At 43.4% G+C, this 20,256-nt stretch overlaps 1 protein-coding gene and 1 long non-coding RNA gene across 3 annotated transcripts in view; both read left to right on the plus strand.

Moving 5' to 3' along the window:
• kcnk5a (potassium channel, subfamily K, member 5a) overlaps positions 1 to 9,305 on the plus strand; it is a 10,650-nt gene extending 1,345 nt beyond the window's left edge. For both annotated transcript variants that reach the window (XM_068339714.1, XM_068339715.1), the window contains exons 2-5: positions 5,296 to 5,407; positions 5,602 to 5,768; positions 5,847 to 6,015; positions 6,107 to 9,305. In XM_068339714.1, the coding sequence (XP_068195815.1) occupies positions 5,296 to 5,407; positions 5,602 to 5,768; positions 5,847 to 6,015; positions 6,107 to 7,047 (1,389 nt within the window). In that variant the 3' untranslated portion in view covers positions 7,048 to 9,305. The remainder of the gene's footprint in view (positions 1 to 5,295; positions 5,408 to 5,601; positions 5,769 to 5,846; positions 6,016 to 6,106) is intronic.
• Positions 9,306 to 18,537: 9,232 nt separating this feature from the next.
• On the plus strand, positions 18,538 to 19,706 carry LOC137611479 (uncharacterized). Its single transcript, XR_011038641.1, has 3 exons — positions 18,538 to 18,863; positions 19,018 to 19,220; positions 19,294 to 19,706. It is a non-coding gene; the product is annotated as an uncharacterized lncRNA (long non-coding RNA).
• Positions 19,707 to 20,256: the final 550 nt, after the last annotated feature.

Below are 20,256 nucleotides of genomic sequence, written 5' to 3' on the forward strand. Positions count from 1 at the left end.
GCAGAACAGGATGTTCTCCAGTCAGTTAGCTCTAATGCTAAAGGCAGCTTCTAAATCTTTATCGCACCATCACAGTTCTGTCAGGCCTCTGTTGATGCAGAGATCTGATTGGCCTTTGGTGCCACGTTCAACATCATCTCACAGGTGGACCCACACAGAACGTCTGCATGTTGTCCATGCAGAATGGGGGGGAACAGGGGGCGCCGTGCTCCCGAGATCAAACGGGGGGCGCCGTTCTCCCCAGAACAGGTGTTCTGGTTTTGTCTCTGGACTCAGGACTGCCTCTGAGCTGGTGATGAAGTTGCGACCCGGTACCTGGACCGGTAGTGACACCAGAAAGAAACCGAATTGACTGCGTAGCGCTCCGGATCAATGAAGGGATATGAAGGGGAAGGTAAATTAAACCCCGATGTGTTACTTCATTATGGAGAAAGTATTGCTTGACTTGTTGAACGTCACACAGGACACAGACACCCCTGTGTGACGTGTGTTTCGCCCTCTGAATTCACAAAGTGGGGGGGCATAATGCTGTCATTGTCTGGACTCAGCATAGAGAACTGTTGTCAGTGTTATACAGTCACTGGATTAAAAAGGCCTTTAGATGTTGATCTGACCAGTTTTCCAGTTTCTAAATGTTTCTAGATTATCCGTTTCCACAAGTGTTGAATTTCTCTTTGTGGGTGTTTGGTCTAAATTTAATGCGCTTAGTGGGACATTAGGTTTTTTCATACTACAAAGAACCTCATTAATATATGGTCGTTTATAAAGTTCTAGTATGGATTGGCCTCTAGCTTTCAAAGCTCCAACTGAACATTGAACTAAAACAGCCCAGGGTCACAAAAAATGTCAAAGTTTTGTTCAAGACTGTCTGAATTTAGCATTGATTTCTAATTTAGACAAAGCCCATCCCAGCTGATGCTGTAGGGGTTGGGGTACACCCAGGTGCCGTTTCCCTGTCGGGCCACAGGTGGTCCTGAACCCCTTTAGAAGTGGTGACTGGGGTCAAGACTGCCGGACTGAAACCGTTGCCTTTCCCAGAGCTCTGCTTTTACTTTCGTCTCATTGTCCTTTCACTTGAGGTAATTATTGGTTTGTGAGACCAAACAAGCACTTTGAGACATGTGTGATGTGAAATGTAGCCTCTGACAAAAACTGTACAGCCGTTAGTGAATGGAGTCTGTGGGCTGAACGAGGTCCTCATGGCGTCTGGTGTGTGTCTCTTTCCCTATTGGTCGTGTTGCTGACGTGATGGAAGCTGTCATTATTCTAACGTTCGGTTTGAGCAATACAGTTTGACGGATGAAACGTTTGCATCATGTACACCAGAAAGACTTGGCTTCAGTTCTACATGCATGTAGTGTCCAGTGTGAGAAGGGATCACTAAACACAGCAAACCGCTGATCACCAGGTGTACTGGTGTGGAGCCTGTGGAGGTGAGCTGAGAACCTCAACTACTACAATTATGGTCATTCATTCATTCATCCTCTAAACCCGCTTTGTCTCAATGTGGAGCCACATAGAGACAAACGAGCACACACACACACACACACACACACACACACACACACACACACACACACCTGAGGGCAATTTGAAACCCGCCAATTAACCTGAAGTTCATGTTTCTGGAGGGGGGAGGAAGATGGAGAACCCACACAGACATGGGGAGAACATGTAAACTCCACACACGGCGGGACTCGAACTCTCAACCACCATGCTGTGCAGCGACAGCGCTACCCTCTGCGACACCGCGTCACCATTAAAATTAAATGTGTACCTTCTCAAAAAAGCAACACAACAAACTAGAAATACCACATGCCACGCTGTGACATGTCTAACCTCATTACCATGTTAACGGCTTTATTTAAAGCTGCTAATAACTAGTTGGTTAACGTAGCAAGAAGCTGCTAACTGATGTAAAACTTCAAATCCAGAAACATGTTGTAAGAGGACCTGGTTTCTCTGTTTGTCTTGATGTTAATAAAGGCTTGAAATTAGTTTTTCACCAAACACCTTCTCTAACGTTTCCCCACACAGGAGGTGATGTGTGTGAAGCCATCAGTAACCCGTCCACCTCGTGTCAGATCATTGTGTAATGGCATGGAAACGACTGAGTGTTGACTGTTTGTTAGACTCAGTTTGTTAGACTCAGTTTGTTAGACTCAGTTTGTTAGACTCAGTTTGTTAGACTCAGTTTGTTAGACTCAGTTTGTTGGACTCTGTTCTTGTTTGTTGGACTCTGTTCTTGTTTGTTGGACTCTGTTCTTGTTTGTTGGACTCTGTTCTTGTTTGTTGGACTCTGTTCTTGATTGTTTGTTAGACTCCGTTCTTGTGTTCAGGTTGAGCTGGTTGTGGATAATACCTGAGAATTAGAGAGGAATGCTCGGTTTGGTGAGCAGCTGCCACACAGCGTTTTGGTCGTGGGGATTGTGTGGTATGTACTGTACTACTGTACTACTGTACTACTGTACTACACCCAGCTGGTAGATGAATGTCTGTTGTAGGATCCAAAGCTCATAGGTTCTCACCTGTCTGTTGGTTGGTTGGCGGGTTTTTCAGCAGCCTTACATGAACGTAACCGGATAGATTTCCACATAAAACCAGAGGAACTGTGTGGGGTCAGGAAGGAACCCTTTGACTGTGTTGTGTTGTCAGCTGACCAATCCTTACGGTTCTAATCATTAGGTTTGAGTACGTTGTGCTGATGCTGGTGTTGGTGGTGTTTATCTGGACTGAAGGTTTGTGTGACGCTGATTAGTATCCAAAGTGTTATTTCATGGAAAGCACTTGATTTCCTGTCTGTCGGTACCAAGTCTCTGGTCGAATGAGGTTTGAACGGCGGTGGTTTCATGACATTAGACAACTTTACGATGTTAACAACAATTTTAAGGTTTTCTCACCTCTGCTCATTAATCATGAAGAGTGCAGCCAATCAAACTTCCACTTTGGCTGACGTCATTAAATATTAATGACAAGTTTAGTATTCTGTGTTTCCTTTTTTTTTTTGAGACACTTAGGTCAATGAGTTTAGAAAGAGATAATGATTTGGGTTTCATTGGCTTGTTTTTGAGACCTAATAGCTTCTGCTTTGTTTTTGTCTTTAATTATCATTTGTTAGCGTAAATCCAAGGTGAGTCTAATTCATTATCAATAGCAGAGCCGTCAGTCTGACAGCTGAAGCTGGTTTGGCTTTCTTTCCACTGTTTGTGCGTTTTCTCTTGTTCTCAGGGCCATTTTTGACCCAAAGCAACCATTGGATGACCTTTAACCTCTCAAGGAACTGGCCAATTTCAAAGCCTGTTCAGTCGTGTGTGAGCATTTTTATTTACTGCTTTGTTTGGATTGAAGGAAGTAAATGCAGTGCTTCTGCTTTCTATCCTGAAAGTTGAATTTGCATTAAAAAATGTTATTAAATTTTTTGCATAGTTGTAAATAAGCTAACGTTTATTTTTAGAGGTCGTATACATTTTCTTTTCAGTGACATACTTTTAGGGCTTCAACTTGCACTCTGCCCTCGTTATATTTCTATTACTGCATTTTGCAGGAGTCATGCGTGTACCAGATGGACATGTCTGGTAGGACACGCTAACCCCTCTGGTTCTGCAGAGCCGCGTTCACAAGAGAACTTTGACAAGCTTTTGGTTTTTTCCTCACTTTTCCCCCACATACATGTTTGAACCCCCCCACACTCATCACAAGTGTTCCTGTCGGGGGAGTTTCATACGTTCAGGGAAGAAATGACTCGGTGATTGTCATTTCAGGTTTATTCTCACTAACTGTAATATATTCACAATAAAATACTCTTTCATGAAATGTTTGGTTGTTTTTAATTATTTTTGTACAGTTTCAGGAAATTTCCAAATCTAAAATCTTCTTGTAGGTATCTGTATTTCATTGGTCCCCTGTGGATCAGACTCCAGTCAGAACCTGAAAGGAAGTTGGATGTGATGGAAATGTGAATAAAAATGTAAAGTATAAATTCAACACTTAATCTAATCAGGAGGACGTGTACATATATGAAGTGTGTGTTCCATGATGAACACACGTGTTCACGGCTTGACTCAAACATTGGGGCCTGAAGCAGCTGCAGTCCACAGGACCCCCCCTCCTAGAGACACACACACACACACACACACACACAGCTGCTGCGTTGGCTGTTGACATGAACTGGAGCCACAGGCGGTTCTCTGAGCGACACACTTCCTGTGTGTTTAGTCGGTTTATCTCAGGATTGAAGCGCGAGTGAACAAATGTGTTCAAATCTGCTTTCAGGAGTTCCTCTGAGTCACAATCAGCTGGAAATCACTAGTGTTGGAAATAATCACTCAATACATCCACGTAATCATGTAACTCCTGCAACAGGATTAGAAACTCCAGTCATTGTAGCTGGTTTGAAGGTGAAGGTGTGAAGGTCATCCGAAGCGTCTCTTCTCACCCCCCCCAGCCGTGAGTTGCTGACATTGCACAACATGTTTTGTTTGGGTTTTTTTCCAACACAACTACATTTTGCGGGGAGAGGGCTTGTCCCCCCACCCCCACCACAGCTTCCACCCAAACAGAAAGCAGTGTTAGAAGTGAAAGCGCGTGAACACGAGTCGTGTCCTGGTCTGTTACCGGTTGGTTCAGTGAGTTCAGCCAATCACACGTGTCCGTTTGCAAGGCATTAAAATCATTATCTGGGTTTTCATGACATGGGGGTGGAGCTTTGGCTCAGGTTACATGTCAGGTGGTTTGTGTCAGCATGTGGCGTTTGGATGACTGCCTCTCGTTCTTCGTTTTCATTAGATAAGGTTTATTTGTTTTCTTTTGTTTTCATGGAAATGAAAGAATGAGAATTAAAATTAATTTGTGGTGACTCAATATCCCAATACTGTGTCCCACTGCTGGGGTCTTTATATTATGGGAATTTTTAAAGTTTAGAAGGTTTATTGCCACTCGTTTCAGAGGATAATCATAACTTATCCTCATATCAATCATTATTTTGTGTCTTCATGCTGAAGCAGATTCTAGCATCAGCATCTAGTATCTAGTTTATCTGCTAATGAGAGCATGGGTTGGAGCTACACCACCCTCAGATTAACAGGAGCCCCCCAGGGTGCCACAGCGACATTTCAGCTCAACATCAATGCTGGAGATACCATCAACACATCACAGGAAGGAAGTGGAAGACGTTGAGCTTCGTTCGACAAACTTCCTGTCTTGGTGGTGTTTATCTCGATGCCATTGGTCTCTTTTGTAGCTGTGTTGATGGCGTCGCCCAGTTCTATCTCTGAATTCAATCTCCTTTGTGGTCAGGTGGTGTCTGATGCTGCAGGGCAAGGGGTCACCATAACAGGAAGCAAGACCTTCAACAACTGGAACTGGCCCAACGCTGTGATCTTTGCAGCCACGGTCATCACTACCATTGGTGAGGGCATTGGGGGTGTGGGTTCTGGTGGGAGGGGGCCAGGTTTTACCTACTTTGTCAAACTGTTTCAAAGAGTGGTGACTGAATAGTGACAGTGGGTGGGGGGGTGCTGTGTAGTTTCCTTACAGTACAGAAGAGACAGTGTTATCGACACAGACGTGTCCTAAGGGGTTTGTTTCATTGGAACCCTACAGGATACGGGAACATCGCCCCTAAAACATCAGCTGGCCGTTTGTTCTGCATCTTCTACGGACTGTTTGGGGTGCCTTTGTGTCTCACCTGGATCAGTGAGCTCGGAAAGTTCTTTGGTGGAAGAGCCAAACACATTGGCCAGTATCTCACTGAGAGAGGGTTGTCCCTGGTGAGTAGAGGAGGTGAAGCATTGCTTTACTTTTATCTGGAATTTCTTCACCTTGTGTAATTTTTTTGTCTTTTCTAGAGAAAGGCTCAGTTTACCTGCACAGCCATCTTTCTTCTGTGGGGTCTGCTGGTCCATTTAGTCCTTCCACCCTTTGTTTTTATGTCCCAAGAAGGATGGACCTACATTGAAGGCTTGTACTTCTCGTTTGTCACCTTGACCACTATTGGATTTGGGGACCTGGTAGCAGGTATGGTCGGATAGAAACACTAAACAATGACACAAAAACACCCTTAGTTAAAAGCATAAAAGTCAAATTCCATCTTGGTTTGTTCCTGCAGGTGTGGAACCCAATAAGGAGTACCCCACTCTGTACCGCTACTTTGTGGAGGTGTGGATTTATCTGGGATTAGCATGGCTTTCGTTGTTCTTCAACTGGAAAGTGCGGATGGTGATCGAGGCCCACAAAGCGCTGAAGAAACGACGAAAGCTGCGCAAACTGTCCCTCGAGGAGCTCCGGCATTACAAAGAGTCTCACAAGGCGGCGCCGCGTTCGCCCCCCACCCCCAATGACGTCAACATCTTCAGCTTCCTGTCCAAGAAGAAGGAAGGCTACAATGACTTGATCAAGCAGATTGGGACCAAAAAAGTTGTCAGAAACAACAGCAGCCATGTCAACACCCCCCAGAAGCCCACAGACATGACTCGCTCCAAGAGCTGCAATGATGCCCCCATGCTAAGCAACCACACCATCCTCAGCCTGGACCAATCACCACGTCAAAAGAGACGGTACAGTTTCAGTGACCGCGTAACGGTCGCCTTTTCCAAATCCAAAAACTACCTCCTCGGCTCGGATAACGGCCTGCTGCTGACAGAAGGCCATGTAGAAGGAGACCTGGACCCGGACCAGATGTACGTGAACCAGTTGGACAAGGACGTGGACCTGGAGAGCGCAGGAGGCGGAGCCTGTGGAGCAGGAAGCCGAAGAACGTGGGACTCTAAAGAGTACCACCCTCTAACATTTCAGAACGCGAACATCACGTTCATCGACGAGGAGAACTTTATCTGCAACAACCTGGAGAAGGAGAATAAAGATGGAGACAGTGATTCCAAAGCAAAGCTGTCCATCACCACATGTGACGAGAACGTGGAGACAAACTCCAACGACGAGCAGAGCTCCGAGTCTGAGGGCTCGGTGTTCACGAGCGACGGCTCCGAACACACACACTCGTACGAGAAACTGGTGGAGGAATACGCAAAGGAGGACAACACACACTCTTGATGGTGTTGGCTGATTGAAGTTCATGTATGTAGCATGACTTTATCTGATGAGTCTGATAATGAAAGATCACAAAAGCACGATCAAATTTCAAATGAATGTTTTCTTAGATGAGAAATGAAAATCTACATTTTTTTTGAGCTTGAACAAATGTTCTACGTCTGTGAATCGACTACAGATCATAACATGTTGCCTTGTGGTTAAGTATTTATGTCTTTTATATGATGTGAAAAAAAATGCCACTTTTTTTATTTTATTGCCCAAACCGATAACTGTGTTCCAAGTCTTTTAGACTATAGGTTCATGATTATGCAATGAATTATATGTGGAAATGTACTTTATTTCCCATAGATTTTTCAATGTTTATCCGCCATATTGGTGTTTTGATATTTATTAAAATAAAGTACATAGTAGTTGATACAGGTATACCTCCCCCACGTCAGTCAAGAAGCGATCTGACTCCAGGCAAAAAAATAACCACTCAGTTCTGTACTGTACTTTATTTAAGCTCACAAATTTTTATATTTTTTTGAAGTGCAGACGAAGTAATTTCCAAATACAATTTGGTGATGTTTACCGTACATCGTGGATGTTTTATTTACGAATAATAAAAAACCCTTTTTAAGCTTATTTATGTTGAGAAAAATAACATTAAGATGGATTTTTATCTTTCTGTGCTTTTTTTTTTAAAGCAGACGTGTAATTGAGAACGATCTAACCCAAAACGACGTGAAGGAGGTATACCTGTATTCACGAGCTATGTGGTTTCTCCTGTTGCACAATTCTGCTAAATGAGGCCAGTTCAAGGTCCACTTGAGTGCAGATTGTCTTTTACAACCTGAGCCAAACATTGTCCTTAAAAATGTGGAGAGAAAGGGCCGATTCTGTTTTAGTGAAGTTCTTGATAACTTCTGTCTGAGGCTGCTGTTTATTTTAATTGTAAGTGATAAAACTATGACTGCACCAGAGGTCACCAGTGATAAGCCTGGAGTTTAGAACCATCAACCAGACATTACAAATAAGGAGAGCAAAGGTTTCACGACATTCTCACAACGTGTGTCTGCAGCAGACTTTTCATTTCATTGTATTTACCTTGTAAATATTGGCTCCAAGCCCGTCGGCAGCCACAAACACTTCTACTCAGGACGCGGCCTTCACGCCCGTGTTTGGTTTTAGGGGCTCGATCCGACCTGAACCACTGAAGTGCTGCTTATTATGGGCTGTGATGGAACAGTGCTGCCTTTGACGTCCGTTCAGCCAGGAGACAGTCAGCAGTGACGGTTCACACCTACACACGGTTGTCAGCACTTACATATCAGTAGGCAAACGTTCTTATTCTCTCTGAACAAATATAACAATGATAGATCTATTAATGATAGATCTGTTAATGATAGATCTATTAATGATAGTTCTATCAATGATAGATGATTGACAATGATAGATCCATTACCAATGATAGATCTATTAACAATAATAGATCTATTAATGATAGATCTATTAATAGATCTATCAATGATAGTTCTATTAATGATAGATCTATTAATAGATCTGTTAATGATAGTTCTATTATTGATAGATCGATTGACAATGATAGATCTATTATTAATAGATCTGTTAATGATAGATCTGTTAATGATAGATCTATTAATGATAGTTCTATCAATGATAGATGATTGACAATGATAGATCTAATACCAATGATAAATCTATTAATAATAGATCTATTAATGATAGATCTATTAATCTATTAATGATAGATCTATTAATAGATCAATTAATGATAGTTCTATTAATGATAGATCTATTAATAGATCTGTTAATGATAGTTCTATTATTGATAGATCGATTGACAATGATAGATCTATTATTAATAGATCTGTTTATGATAAGTCTATTAATGATAGAGCTGTTAACACTGATCGATCTATTGAATGTAAACCCGTGACTGGGGGCCTCGTTCCTTCTTCCTCTTCCTCTCTAGTGACCTGATCAAACACTTATCAGTGTTCCCTCAGTTTTACTGGGTTTCTTTTACATTTCCTTGTTCTTCTGTACAACATTGTTATGCAGTCATGTGACTTTTTGGACTCATTTCAAGCATGTCTCCAGATCATTAACTAAAAACAAGTTCATCTGGTTGGACCAATCAGTTTCCCTCATAGGGTTGTTCCAGTGTGTAAACTCCAGTTTAGTTGTTTTAGATGATCTGGCTAAATTATTCATGTTTATATTTGTACATAACTGTATATTTCATGTAAATAAAGGTTTATAAAACTTTGATCTCCTTGTTACTATTTTTAACATGCTGCAAAAAGAAGTTAAAATACAAAAATTAAGAATTAAAATAGATTCTAGAAATGTGTTGTTTTTCCTGCGTGCACGTGTCTGCTGCTCATGTTGTTGTTCAGGGTTACACTGGATGAACATTCTGAGGTCTGATGTAACCAATACCAGCATCACCTGAAGACGAGACCATCGCAGACGTGTCGTCTTCCAGAGGAGGGATGGAAGGATGTCACTGGTCGTCTCCATTCACACCTGATCGTTCAGCAGCTCTCTGGTTCACACAGACACGCTTCAGCAAATCTAAACTGATGTTCATGATAGTTTGTGCAGACATGAATGATTGACAGGGGATCAATCCCTCTGATGCTGACTAGTCCTGGATCCTGACTACCAGAGGTGTATCACTCATCAGTAATCCATGAAGAAGAGAACTGTTAATCTAATGGTTATTCTGTTAATCTAATGGTTATTCTGTTAATCTAATGGTTATTCTGTTAATCTAATGTTTCTGCTTACATTTTAGTATGAAGTGTTGGGGGGGCGTCTGTCAGGCTGCAGCTGTCCATCTGTCTGCCTCTCCTGACTCTTATCACACCATACACCCCCCCCCCCCACCCCCCCACACACACACTCACCCATCAGTAATGTCATGTGACAAAAACATTCTTTAGTGTGTGTGTGGTAGTGGGGGTGAATTTTGCGATACCTGACTATATGTAATCGGTACTCATTTATTGGATGGATTTGGTTGTTTTCTATTTGTCTCTAGATCTATAGTTCTACTTGTTGTTATTTTTTTTATTCCTGATACAGATGAGGGTCATTCTGTCACTCTGATCAGCTGATTGTGTTTCTAACAGGGTAACTAGTAAGACATTCACACTGTTCACACCTGTCCTGTGGAAGTCCTTTAAAATGACGGTTCTTCATTCAGTTTCGTGTGTATATCCAATAATATTAAGGTACTCTGTGTATTTCACACACAGCTCCAAGGTCATGTACTCTGAAGTGTTCTAGAGCTGAAGGTCTCCACATTATCTTGTCTGGACTGACCTGCACACCTGCAGACAGTCAGTTACTGATTGGAATGCAGATGGAGTTCACAGACAGACAGACAGACAGACAGACAGACAGACAGACAGACAGACAGACAGACAGACAGACAGACAGACAGACAGACAGACAGACAGACAGACAGACAGACAGACAGACAGACAGACAGACAGACAGACAGACAGACAGACAGACAGACAGACAGACAGACAGACAGACAGACAGACAGACAGACAGACAGACAGACAGACAGACAGACAGACAGACAGACAGACAGACAGACAGACAGACAGACAGACAGACAGACAGACAGACAGACAGACAGACAGACAGACAGACAGACAGACAGACAGACAGACAGACAGACAGACAGACAGACAGACAGACAGACAGACAGACAGACAGACAGACAGACAGACAGACAGACAGACAGACGTGCAGACGTGCAGACGTGCAGACAGACGTGTAGACAGACGTACAGACGTACAGACAGACGTACAGACGTACAGACAGACGTACAGACAGACGTACAGACAGACGTGTAGACGTACAGACGTACAGACAACAGACGGCTGGTGATCCTCGTCTCACACACTGACGTCTCACAACAGCCCAGGCAGAACTTCCACTGCTTCATTGAATGAACACAATCAGCAGTAGAACTTCCTGTTTCGACCACAAGAGAAATCTGTGTCAGACCTGTCATCATGTGTGTGTTTGCAATTTACGACAGATAAAAAGACACGTTATGAAGTGTGTGTATGATACCGGTGCCCCCCTGGAGTCAAGTTGTTGTTATTTTCCACTGGAAATCATTTCTGTCATTTTCAGCAGTAAGAAGACATGAAGTCCATAAACACCAGCGTAGAGCCCAGCATACAGAGGGTTAATCTGAAGCCTCACAGCAGCAGCACTGAAACACCTCCTGAAGGTGTTCCTCTGCATGGAGGCAGGTGGTATCTGTGCCTTGATGGGGACCTTTTCACTCCCATAATCCACCTGGGCTCCAGCAGCTGGTTGGTGATAACAGTATTAAACAGCAGAGACGACACGGGGGCTTCATCTCTGTTCTTCTGCCACATCATGATTAAAGATTTCCACCAGTACGTGAATGGTTTTCTACAGGGTGGGAGGATGTTTGGACGCTTCACCCTCATCAATGTTACCTGATGGTCAGTGAACCAAACTGAAGGACGGCTCACTGGAAACTGCTGAATGTAGTGGAAACCAGAATGTCTCCAGTTACTGTGGGATTCCAGCCTCCACATAAATCAACCCTCTGGTGGGGGTTTCTCACAGACGAGTGTGACCCGCAGTGAAAAGAGTGTAAAGACACTTCACTCTGAATACTGAAAGTATTCTTTTTGATCAAACCAGAGCCTTTTCCTCCGCATATTATATTTCTTCATAACAGGAAGAAAGCAGCAAAATTAGACTTAAACCAGTTACAACGCACCATTTAAACCAGGTACCATGCTGTGTCCATCATCTTAATCTCTACACTAAATGTCTGTGTGTAGTTTGAATGATGTCAGTGTGTGGGGGGGTGGGGGGTTATTTCTGGGGGTTTTCTTTCTCTCACAAACACACAGTAGTGGTAGTGGTGAACTGGTGACTTACCTGTAGGTGTGAAGGTGAGCGTGAATGTGTTTCTACGTTCCTGTGATGAACATGTGACTCCATCCACTGCCGGCTGGTGTGGGTCCAGACCCCCCGACCCCCCCACAGAACACACGGGTCCTCCTGTGGAGGCTCTTCTGACTGTGATACAGCAGTGCTTTTTGATTATTTGATTAGTAAAATCAGATCATAGAGCAACTAAATTATTTGCCCCCCTGTGAAACATCTGGACCCATCTTTTCCACCCCTGAAACCACAGGTCTGTTTTCCACGTGCACACATTGGTATAAAAACACGTTTCCAACAGAACGGCCCACAGTGTCCAGCGATCACCAGCACACACACATTCGTGATTTGTCGTGTGGAGGTAATTTTACAACCACCGTGTTAAAAAGTTCCCTCAGACAATAAAAAGTACCAGCAGGTCAAACAAACAGAGGAACTACTAATGGGTAACTCTTCTAACGACTGGCTCACGTGTGGAAAAAACCACTGAAGGAGTTTCCTGTCGGTCAAAGGTAGAGCGGGGGCATTTAATCCTTCAGGTGGGGTTACCAGAGGTCATCGCTGAGTCTTACTTCAGCATGAATTCCAGTGTGAACAAATGGATCAATTCTCTCTCCCTCTTTGAGAAGCATCTCAAAGTGATCACTGATGTTCACATCACTGATGTTCACATCACTGATCTTCACATCACTGATCTTCACATCACTGATGTTCACATCACTGATCTTCACATCACTGATGTTCACATCACTGATCTTCACATCACTGATGTTCACATCACTGATCTTCACATCACTGATCTTCACATCACTGATCTTCACATCACTGATCTTCACATCACTGATCTTCACATCACTGATCTTCACATCACTGATCTTCACATCACTGATCTTCACATCACTGATCTTCACATCACTGATCTTCAGATGGTTCGTCTCCAGATCTCCAGCCATCACAGCGTTGCCTCTTGTCAACAGAGGAAGCACAGGAACCAGATGGAGGGTGTTTCTGAGCGCTGTGGGGCAGCAGATGGAACAACAGCTCCATCAGCAGAGGTTCACACTGCTGGGGGGGCAGGGACCCCCCTGTCACCCAATTGTTTCCTGACTTTCTGTTTCCCACCATCCGGATCGGAAACATTTTGGCACCCACCAGGGTGTGTGTGTGTGTGTGTGTGTGTGTGTGTGTGTGTGTGTGTGTGTGTGTGTGTGTGTGTGTGTGTGTGTGTGTGTGTGTGTGTGTGTGTGTGTGTGGTAAAATAGCCGCGGCTTTTTAAAGAATGATCCGTAGGAAACGAGGAACACAAACAGTGGCGGCGCTGAACAATGTCTCCAACAGCTGGACGTGTTTACTGAACGGTGTATTCATAGACAGACAACACACAACATAGTAACCCTGACCTCTGACCCCACAACATTTCATCAATTGCACACGTGAGGTCAAGGCACACAAAGTACCGTAGAAGAAGTGTTTTGGTCTGTGGTTCATTTCTGATGAGTATTATCCTCTGTAGAATAAAGAGCGTTAATAATGTGTGGAATAATAAACCAATGGTGTTCAATAGAACCTATTGATCAGTAACAAGGATCACAGAAAACATCTGCCCTTAAATACCCTCTGCTGGTGTGTTTGTGTTGTGTTCTGGTGGTTTCCAGGGCCAGTAGCAGGTGTTTTAAAGCCTGAGCGTCCGTCTGTGTTAGAGCGGCTCATTGAGGCTTCAGTAAACGTGTGATTCTGTTTCAGGACGCCCTGCTCACAATCAATGTGTTCATGAAGCTTCTCCTCTGCTGTTGCACTGACGACTGTAAATTATATACCTGTAGCATTCAGGAGCAACACGACCTCCACCAGGTGTCAGATCACCGACGTCACCGTGTGGCGTCAGTGGACGTGGAAACACATAAAAAACATCAACCCTGTTTTATTCCTGCTGCTGTTAATATCAGCACAAACACTGACAGCAGGAGCGTCGTGGATGGTGGATGGGGGGGGGTCTCCTCACATCACTGAACACACAGACAGATACTGGTTCACATACTGGACTACTTCACTAAACGACTTGGGCTGTGGTGGAGGAATGTGTACCATTTATGACCCCCCAGCATGTCTGTCTGTCTGTCTGGCAGGATTCACCCTGAACAAGTTGAGTTCATCACAGGCCACACAGACAGACAGGTGACAGGTCAAACACGTCACCATGGGAACCAACTCACCAACAGCACATATTCATGGTCAATAGAAGAAGCCTGAGAACAAGAAGAGAGAAATGTTCTTCCTCTTCTTCTCCTCTGGGCTTTTCCCTTCAGGGGTCTCCCTTCAGTGTCCTCCATCTAACCCTGTCTTCTCATCCTCTTCTCTCACACCAACTACCTTCATGTCCTCTTTCACTACATCCATAAACCTCCTCTTTGGTCTTCCTCTAGGCCTCCTGCCTGGTAGTTCAGAACTCAGCATCCTTCTACCAATATATTCACTATCTCTCCTCTGGACATGTCCAAACCATCTCAGTCTGGCCTCTCTGACTTTATCTCCAGAACCTCTAACATGTGCTGTCCCTCTGATGGACTCATTCCTGATCCTATCCATCCTGGTCACTCCCAGAGAGAACCTCAGCATCTTCATCTCTGCTACCTCCAGCTCTGTCTCCTGTCTTTTCCTCAGGGACACTGTCTCTAGACCAAACAACATCGCTGGTCTCACCACAGTTTTGTACACCTTTCCTTTCATTTTAGCTGAAACTCTTCTTCTTCTGTTCTTGCTGTTAGGGAACATTACTTCCCCCCTGTGACCCCCCACTGTGATAAAAATGATCAGATTTGAACCAACATTAAAGTCTGACTAAAACTGTTCTGATTCAGTTTGGTGTCAAATCTGACGTTCCTAACATGAAGTCCTGAAGAAACTATCTGTGTGGAGTTTATGTTCTCTGTCTGGGGGGGGGGGGGTTTCTCTGGGTTCTGAACTACAATAGAACTACAATAGAACTACAGCAGAAAATGTAGTCAGTTCAACAGGTGCTAGGGGGAACAAGAGAAGCAGCAACCTAAATAAAAGTGTTCCTCTGCTGCCCCATAGTGGCAAAAGAGTATCCATCCATCCATCCACCTATCCATCCATCCATCCATCCATCCATCCACCTATCCATCCACCCATCCATCCACCTATCCATCCATCCATACATCCATCCATCCATCCATCCATCCACCTATCCATCCATCCACCCATCCACCCATCCATCCATCCATCCATCCACCTATCCATCCATCCACCCATCCACCCATCCATCCATCCATCAATACATCCATACATTAATCCATCCATCCACCCATCCATCCACCCATCCATCCACCTATCCATCCATCCATACATCCATACATCCATTCACCCATCCATCCATCCACCTATACATCCATCCATCCATCCATCCATCCATCCACCTATCCATCCATCCACCCATCCATCCATCCATCCATCCACCTATCCATCCACCCATCCATCCACCTATCCATCCATCCATACATCCATACATCCATTCACCCATCCATCCATCCACCTATCCATCCATCCACCTATCCATCCATCCATCCATCCATCCATCCACCTATCCATCCATCCACCCATCCATCCATCCATCCATCCATCCATCCATCCACCTATCCATCCACCCATCCATCCACCTATCCATCCATCCATCCATCCATCCATTCACCCACTCATTCATCCATCCACCCATCCTTCCACGTATCCATCCATCCATCCATCCATCCATCCATCCATCCATCCATTGGTCTGCTGGAGCCTCTCCCCACTGACTACGAGGGAGGGGCTGATATATCAGAGAGTGTATGACTCAGTAAAGAATAAAGCTGTTAGTGACGTCGTTTCCTCGGTTGTTTATTCTCTAAAATCCAAGGTTGTTGGATTAAACTTCACACCAGACTCTGTGCTCTGTGGAGGATGAGAACATTTATCTGGATTAATGTGTAAAGAGATTGTTTGCTGCCAAAACTGACAAGGTTAGCTGTTCTTTTTGACAATTAAAACATGGAAATATACAGTATTTTTTAGTCTATTTCCTTAAGTTTCACAGAGGGTTCACAGTCAGTGGTATGTTTGAATGAAATTGAAGATAATTTTATAGAAATAGTCTAAAATGACAATGTTGTCATTGATGAACATGTGGCCAAACGTTAGTAAATGTTTTCACCCTATATATGAGGGATCTTTGTATATAAAGGGAAACAGTAAAGATTTTTATTTAATAAATAAAAAGTGTGTCTAGATCTCAGCTCTGTACTCTAAGTGTGGCAGTCATCAGTTTCTTATTTGGTTGTAATTTACTTTGTACTTCTGATTTTTTTATTATTTTAACAGAGAGCAGTTGCTTGAACACCAATCATGTCAGAATCACAGGGACAGGTGTTGGCGGATGGATACACCAGCTGAGACCGGACATCGTTCTTTCTTAGCTTGACAGTAGTTGAGTAGTTGTTGGCCAAATCTAACCGAATGTACTGTAATTCAATGTGTTAATCCTCGCTTACTATACCATAGCCAAACATTATAGGAAATTGATTTATGATCATTGAGCCTTGCAAGGTTCAATGAAGCAATAACAGATATAAATTTCATGTTCATGCATGTATATTTAATATAAATATATACATGTGTGTTTGTGTGCATGAGTTACATAGGATGATTAATGCCACTGATAAAAAACAAGGTCTGTGTTATGAGGTAAAGTCTGAATCCTGAGACATCACGTCTGGATCGGTAACGCCTCATCATTGGTGACGTGTCGTTACTGTATGTCAGGTGCTGGAACAAAGCAAACACTTCACCTGCAAATTAAACATGTTTGTGGTTTATTATTTTCTACTGTGTGATCAACGGTCTGAGAATAACTTTCTTAGAAATTAAAATCTACTTTGTTCTGTGGCACCAGTTCCCAGACTTGAGATCTCTTTCTGGTTGGATCCATTACAAAGCATTTGAAAGCAAACCGTTAGCAATCCGAATGCTGATCTGATCAATCCAGCAGGTATTAACCTAATTGGCAGCGCTCCACGATGTTTCATCCATTCTGACACATCTGGAACCAGCTGGTGTTTCAAATCCCATTGGTACGAACCACTAACCTGATTCCCCTGGTGGATGAACCACTTCAGTGTTTCGCCTGGTGAATGAACCGCCTGAGTGTTTCGCCTGGTGAATGAAACACCTGAGTGTTTCGCCTGGTGAATAAACCACCTGAGTGTTTCGCCTGGTGAATAAACCACCTGAGTGTTTCGCCTGGTGAATGAACCACCTGAGTGTTTCACCTGGTGAATGAACCACCTGAGTGTTTCGCCTGGTGAATGAACCACCTGAGTGGTTCAAACATCATTAGTCAGCCATTTGGCTGCCGTGTCAAAGCCGACCTCACTAACTGCTTGATTAAATACAGACTTCGATTCCTCACCCCTCTACTCTCTTGTTATGGGTGCTTTCTGCCTTCCACATACCTCTTTAACTTGCTTACCTGTTGGACTGACTGTTTTTCTTTTGTTTGTTTGTCTGTTTTTGTTTTTTAACTCTGCTTGTTGATCAAACACAAACATGAATTCTCTATCTGTCTCCTCCCCTCTTGTGCTTTTGGGTTTTCTCTGCCAGTTTGTCAAAAGTCTGATACACACATTCCATATAAACTAGCTTTGTCAAGCATGCAATAAAAATGTAATTAAAAGCTGAAGGTTGTTCCGGTCTGTTCCAGACAGACGTGTCAGGGACTCTTCTACTGAAACTATGGCGAAGAAAACAACATTTACGCATAACTTTACTCCTAGCCTCATGAATATTCAGGACCAACAGTACTGGTTCTCTTTTAACGGACATAATCTCTGTCGTTTCTCATGTCAATAGAGAATCTTCCTTCTGTCTAAAACACCTTGTGATTCTCAGGATTGTAAAACTTTTGTCTTGTGCCTTTTGTGACATTAACATTAACACGTGTTTGTCAGGTGAGACAAGGTCAAGTGGATTCTGTCCCAACACTACAAATGTTTGTCGTGCTGGGACAGATATAAATATATAAATATAGTAAAGGAACCCGGTGAGAGTAGAATTTGTTTCTTGAAGGCAGAGATAAAGAATTAAGTTCAGATGATCAAAGGATTCAGGTAGTGATGGCAGTTCGACACTGAAGCTTCGGTACACATTTCAGACCCCAGAACTACAGTTCAATAGAACCACTGCTTCGGAGCTCGCTTTGGGGCGGAAGATAGTCACGTGACAATGACGTCCAAAGCAGCAACTGCTTCGTTTCTCGAGGGAACCACCTGACTGGTTCGCGGTCCAAGGATGTCAATCACTGACACGCCTTCTAACTTGTGACAGTTTTGAATGTTAGCACCAAAACTCCTTTATATACGCTCTGGAAAATGCACCGTTTGTGGGTTTTTGTCGAAGAGTTGTTGTTGCTGTTGTTATTGCGTTGCGTTGCTTTTTTGGATCGTTGGATCATTATGGAGCCAGCCAGGGAGACAGGTTGTTCTGAAATGTGGGAACACTTCATTCTGATCTCTGCTGGTAAGGTAGGTGTAATGTCACATCAGTAATGAAGGAAGTCACATGTCTAACAGTAACTAGCGATAGCTATGGTCTACCATCCGGGTATATTGATTAATGATAATAACTTATGCTGTTAATGTGACAACTTTATAGAGTCAAACTGTATTATTATATACAAATTACTTTCTGTCCAGGTCTGGTTGGTGTGTTCTGCTGAACTGAAGTATCATGGGATACTTCCTCCATGATCAGGCACTTCACTGCCAAACATGGAGCTGCTGGAAATCAGGGGACCCCAAATCAAGGTTGGTTATATTATTATATTATTAGACACACTAACACAATGTGGTCTGGCTGTGTTTCACGAGTCGTAGGCCAGCTTAACTTAAGTGTAGTTTCACATTAATCTTCTGGTATTATTTTAATCATTTACTTTTTATTTCTGTCCATTTGTCCTAGTCGACTGGAAGCGAGAGCTGGATGAAGCTCTGGTAAATCTGGTGGTGAAAGACTCGCAGCCTTTTTCCATCGTGGATGACTGTGGCTTCAAGGAGTTTGTGGGATTGCTTGATCCCACATACGTTCTTCCATCCAGGCGAGCTCTCAAGAGCATGGTGCTTCAGAAATATGAGGAGGAGAAGACCAAGGCCAAGGCTGTAATGGTGAGGGTGGAGGCTGTGAGTCTCACTGCTGATATGTGGACATCTTTGGGAAACATGGAGGCCTGTCTTGCAGTGACCTGCCACTACATGGAGGACCCGATGAAGCTGGACACAGTGCTCCTGGGAGTGGTGCCGTTCCCTGAAGCACATACTGCAGCTAACATCAGCGCAGCCACAACATCTCTGATGGAGGAATGGAGCCTTGAGGGAAAAGTGACCTCATTTGTGACTGATTTTTTTCCAAAAAGTTAAAATGCTGATGATTGTTGTCGTGTTTGTCTCTCAGATAGGAACCTTTGGGAAACGCTGGACCGAGATACGTCGGATTCAAGGAGGGCAAGGAATGCTACTGCAGACGCAACTGTGGAGGTGCAGCGGTACCTGACCGAACCACCACTGGCCAAGTCAGAAGACCCAGTGGATTAATGGAAGAACCACAAGAATGTTTACCCAAATTTGTTTAAACTGGCAAAAAAAATTTATGCACGCCGGCTTCATCTGTTCCATGTGAACGAGTCTTCTCCACATGTGGAGAAATTGTCACTAAGAAACAGACTTAATCCAAATACTGTGGAAAAAATAATGCATCTCAATAAAAATCTTTGACCACCCTCATCCCAAATTATCAGCCCTTCCATAGCTGCACAAGCACACCCAACCAATACCAGGTTTCCCTGCATTCGCTCCTCAACAACACTCCACACGTTTGTCAGTTATTATAAGTGAATATAATATTCAGTCTAGGGTATCTCAACATTTAAAATGAAAGATGCTTTAAGTCCAAGCAAAAAGGAGGTGATGGTGCATGTGTGTAATTTAAAGCTTCTTGTCAAACTAACCTGCAGTTCAGGGTTTGAACTTGGCCAGGAGAGGTCGCTATAACTGGAGCTTCGAGTAATGAACCCGTCTTTGAACCAGTTGGTTCAAGTGATTCAGGGCTTCACTAAAGCTTCATGTGTTCATCACTAGTTCAGGTATTTGTGTCTCACTAATATTTACAACTATAGCGTTTTATTTTATATTTTAACACAACTTG

The sequence above is a fragment of the Antennarius striatus genome, chromosome 17 (genome assembly GCF_040054535.1).
Source record: "Antennarius striatus isolate MH-2024 chromosome 17, ASM4005453v1, whole genome shotgun sequence".
Classification (NCBI taxonomy): Eukaryota; Metazoa; Chordata; class Actinopteri; order Lophiiformes; family Antennariidae; genus Antennarius; species Antennarius striatus.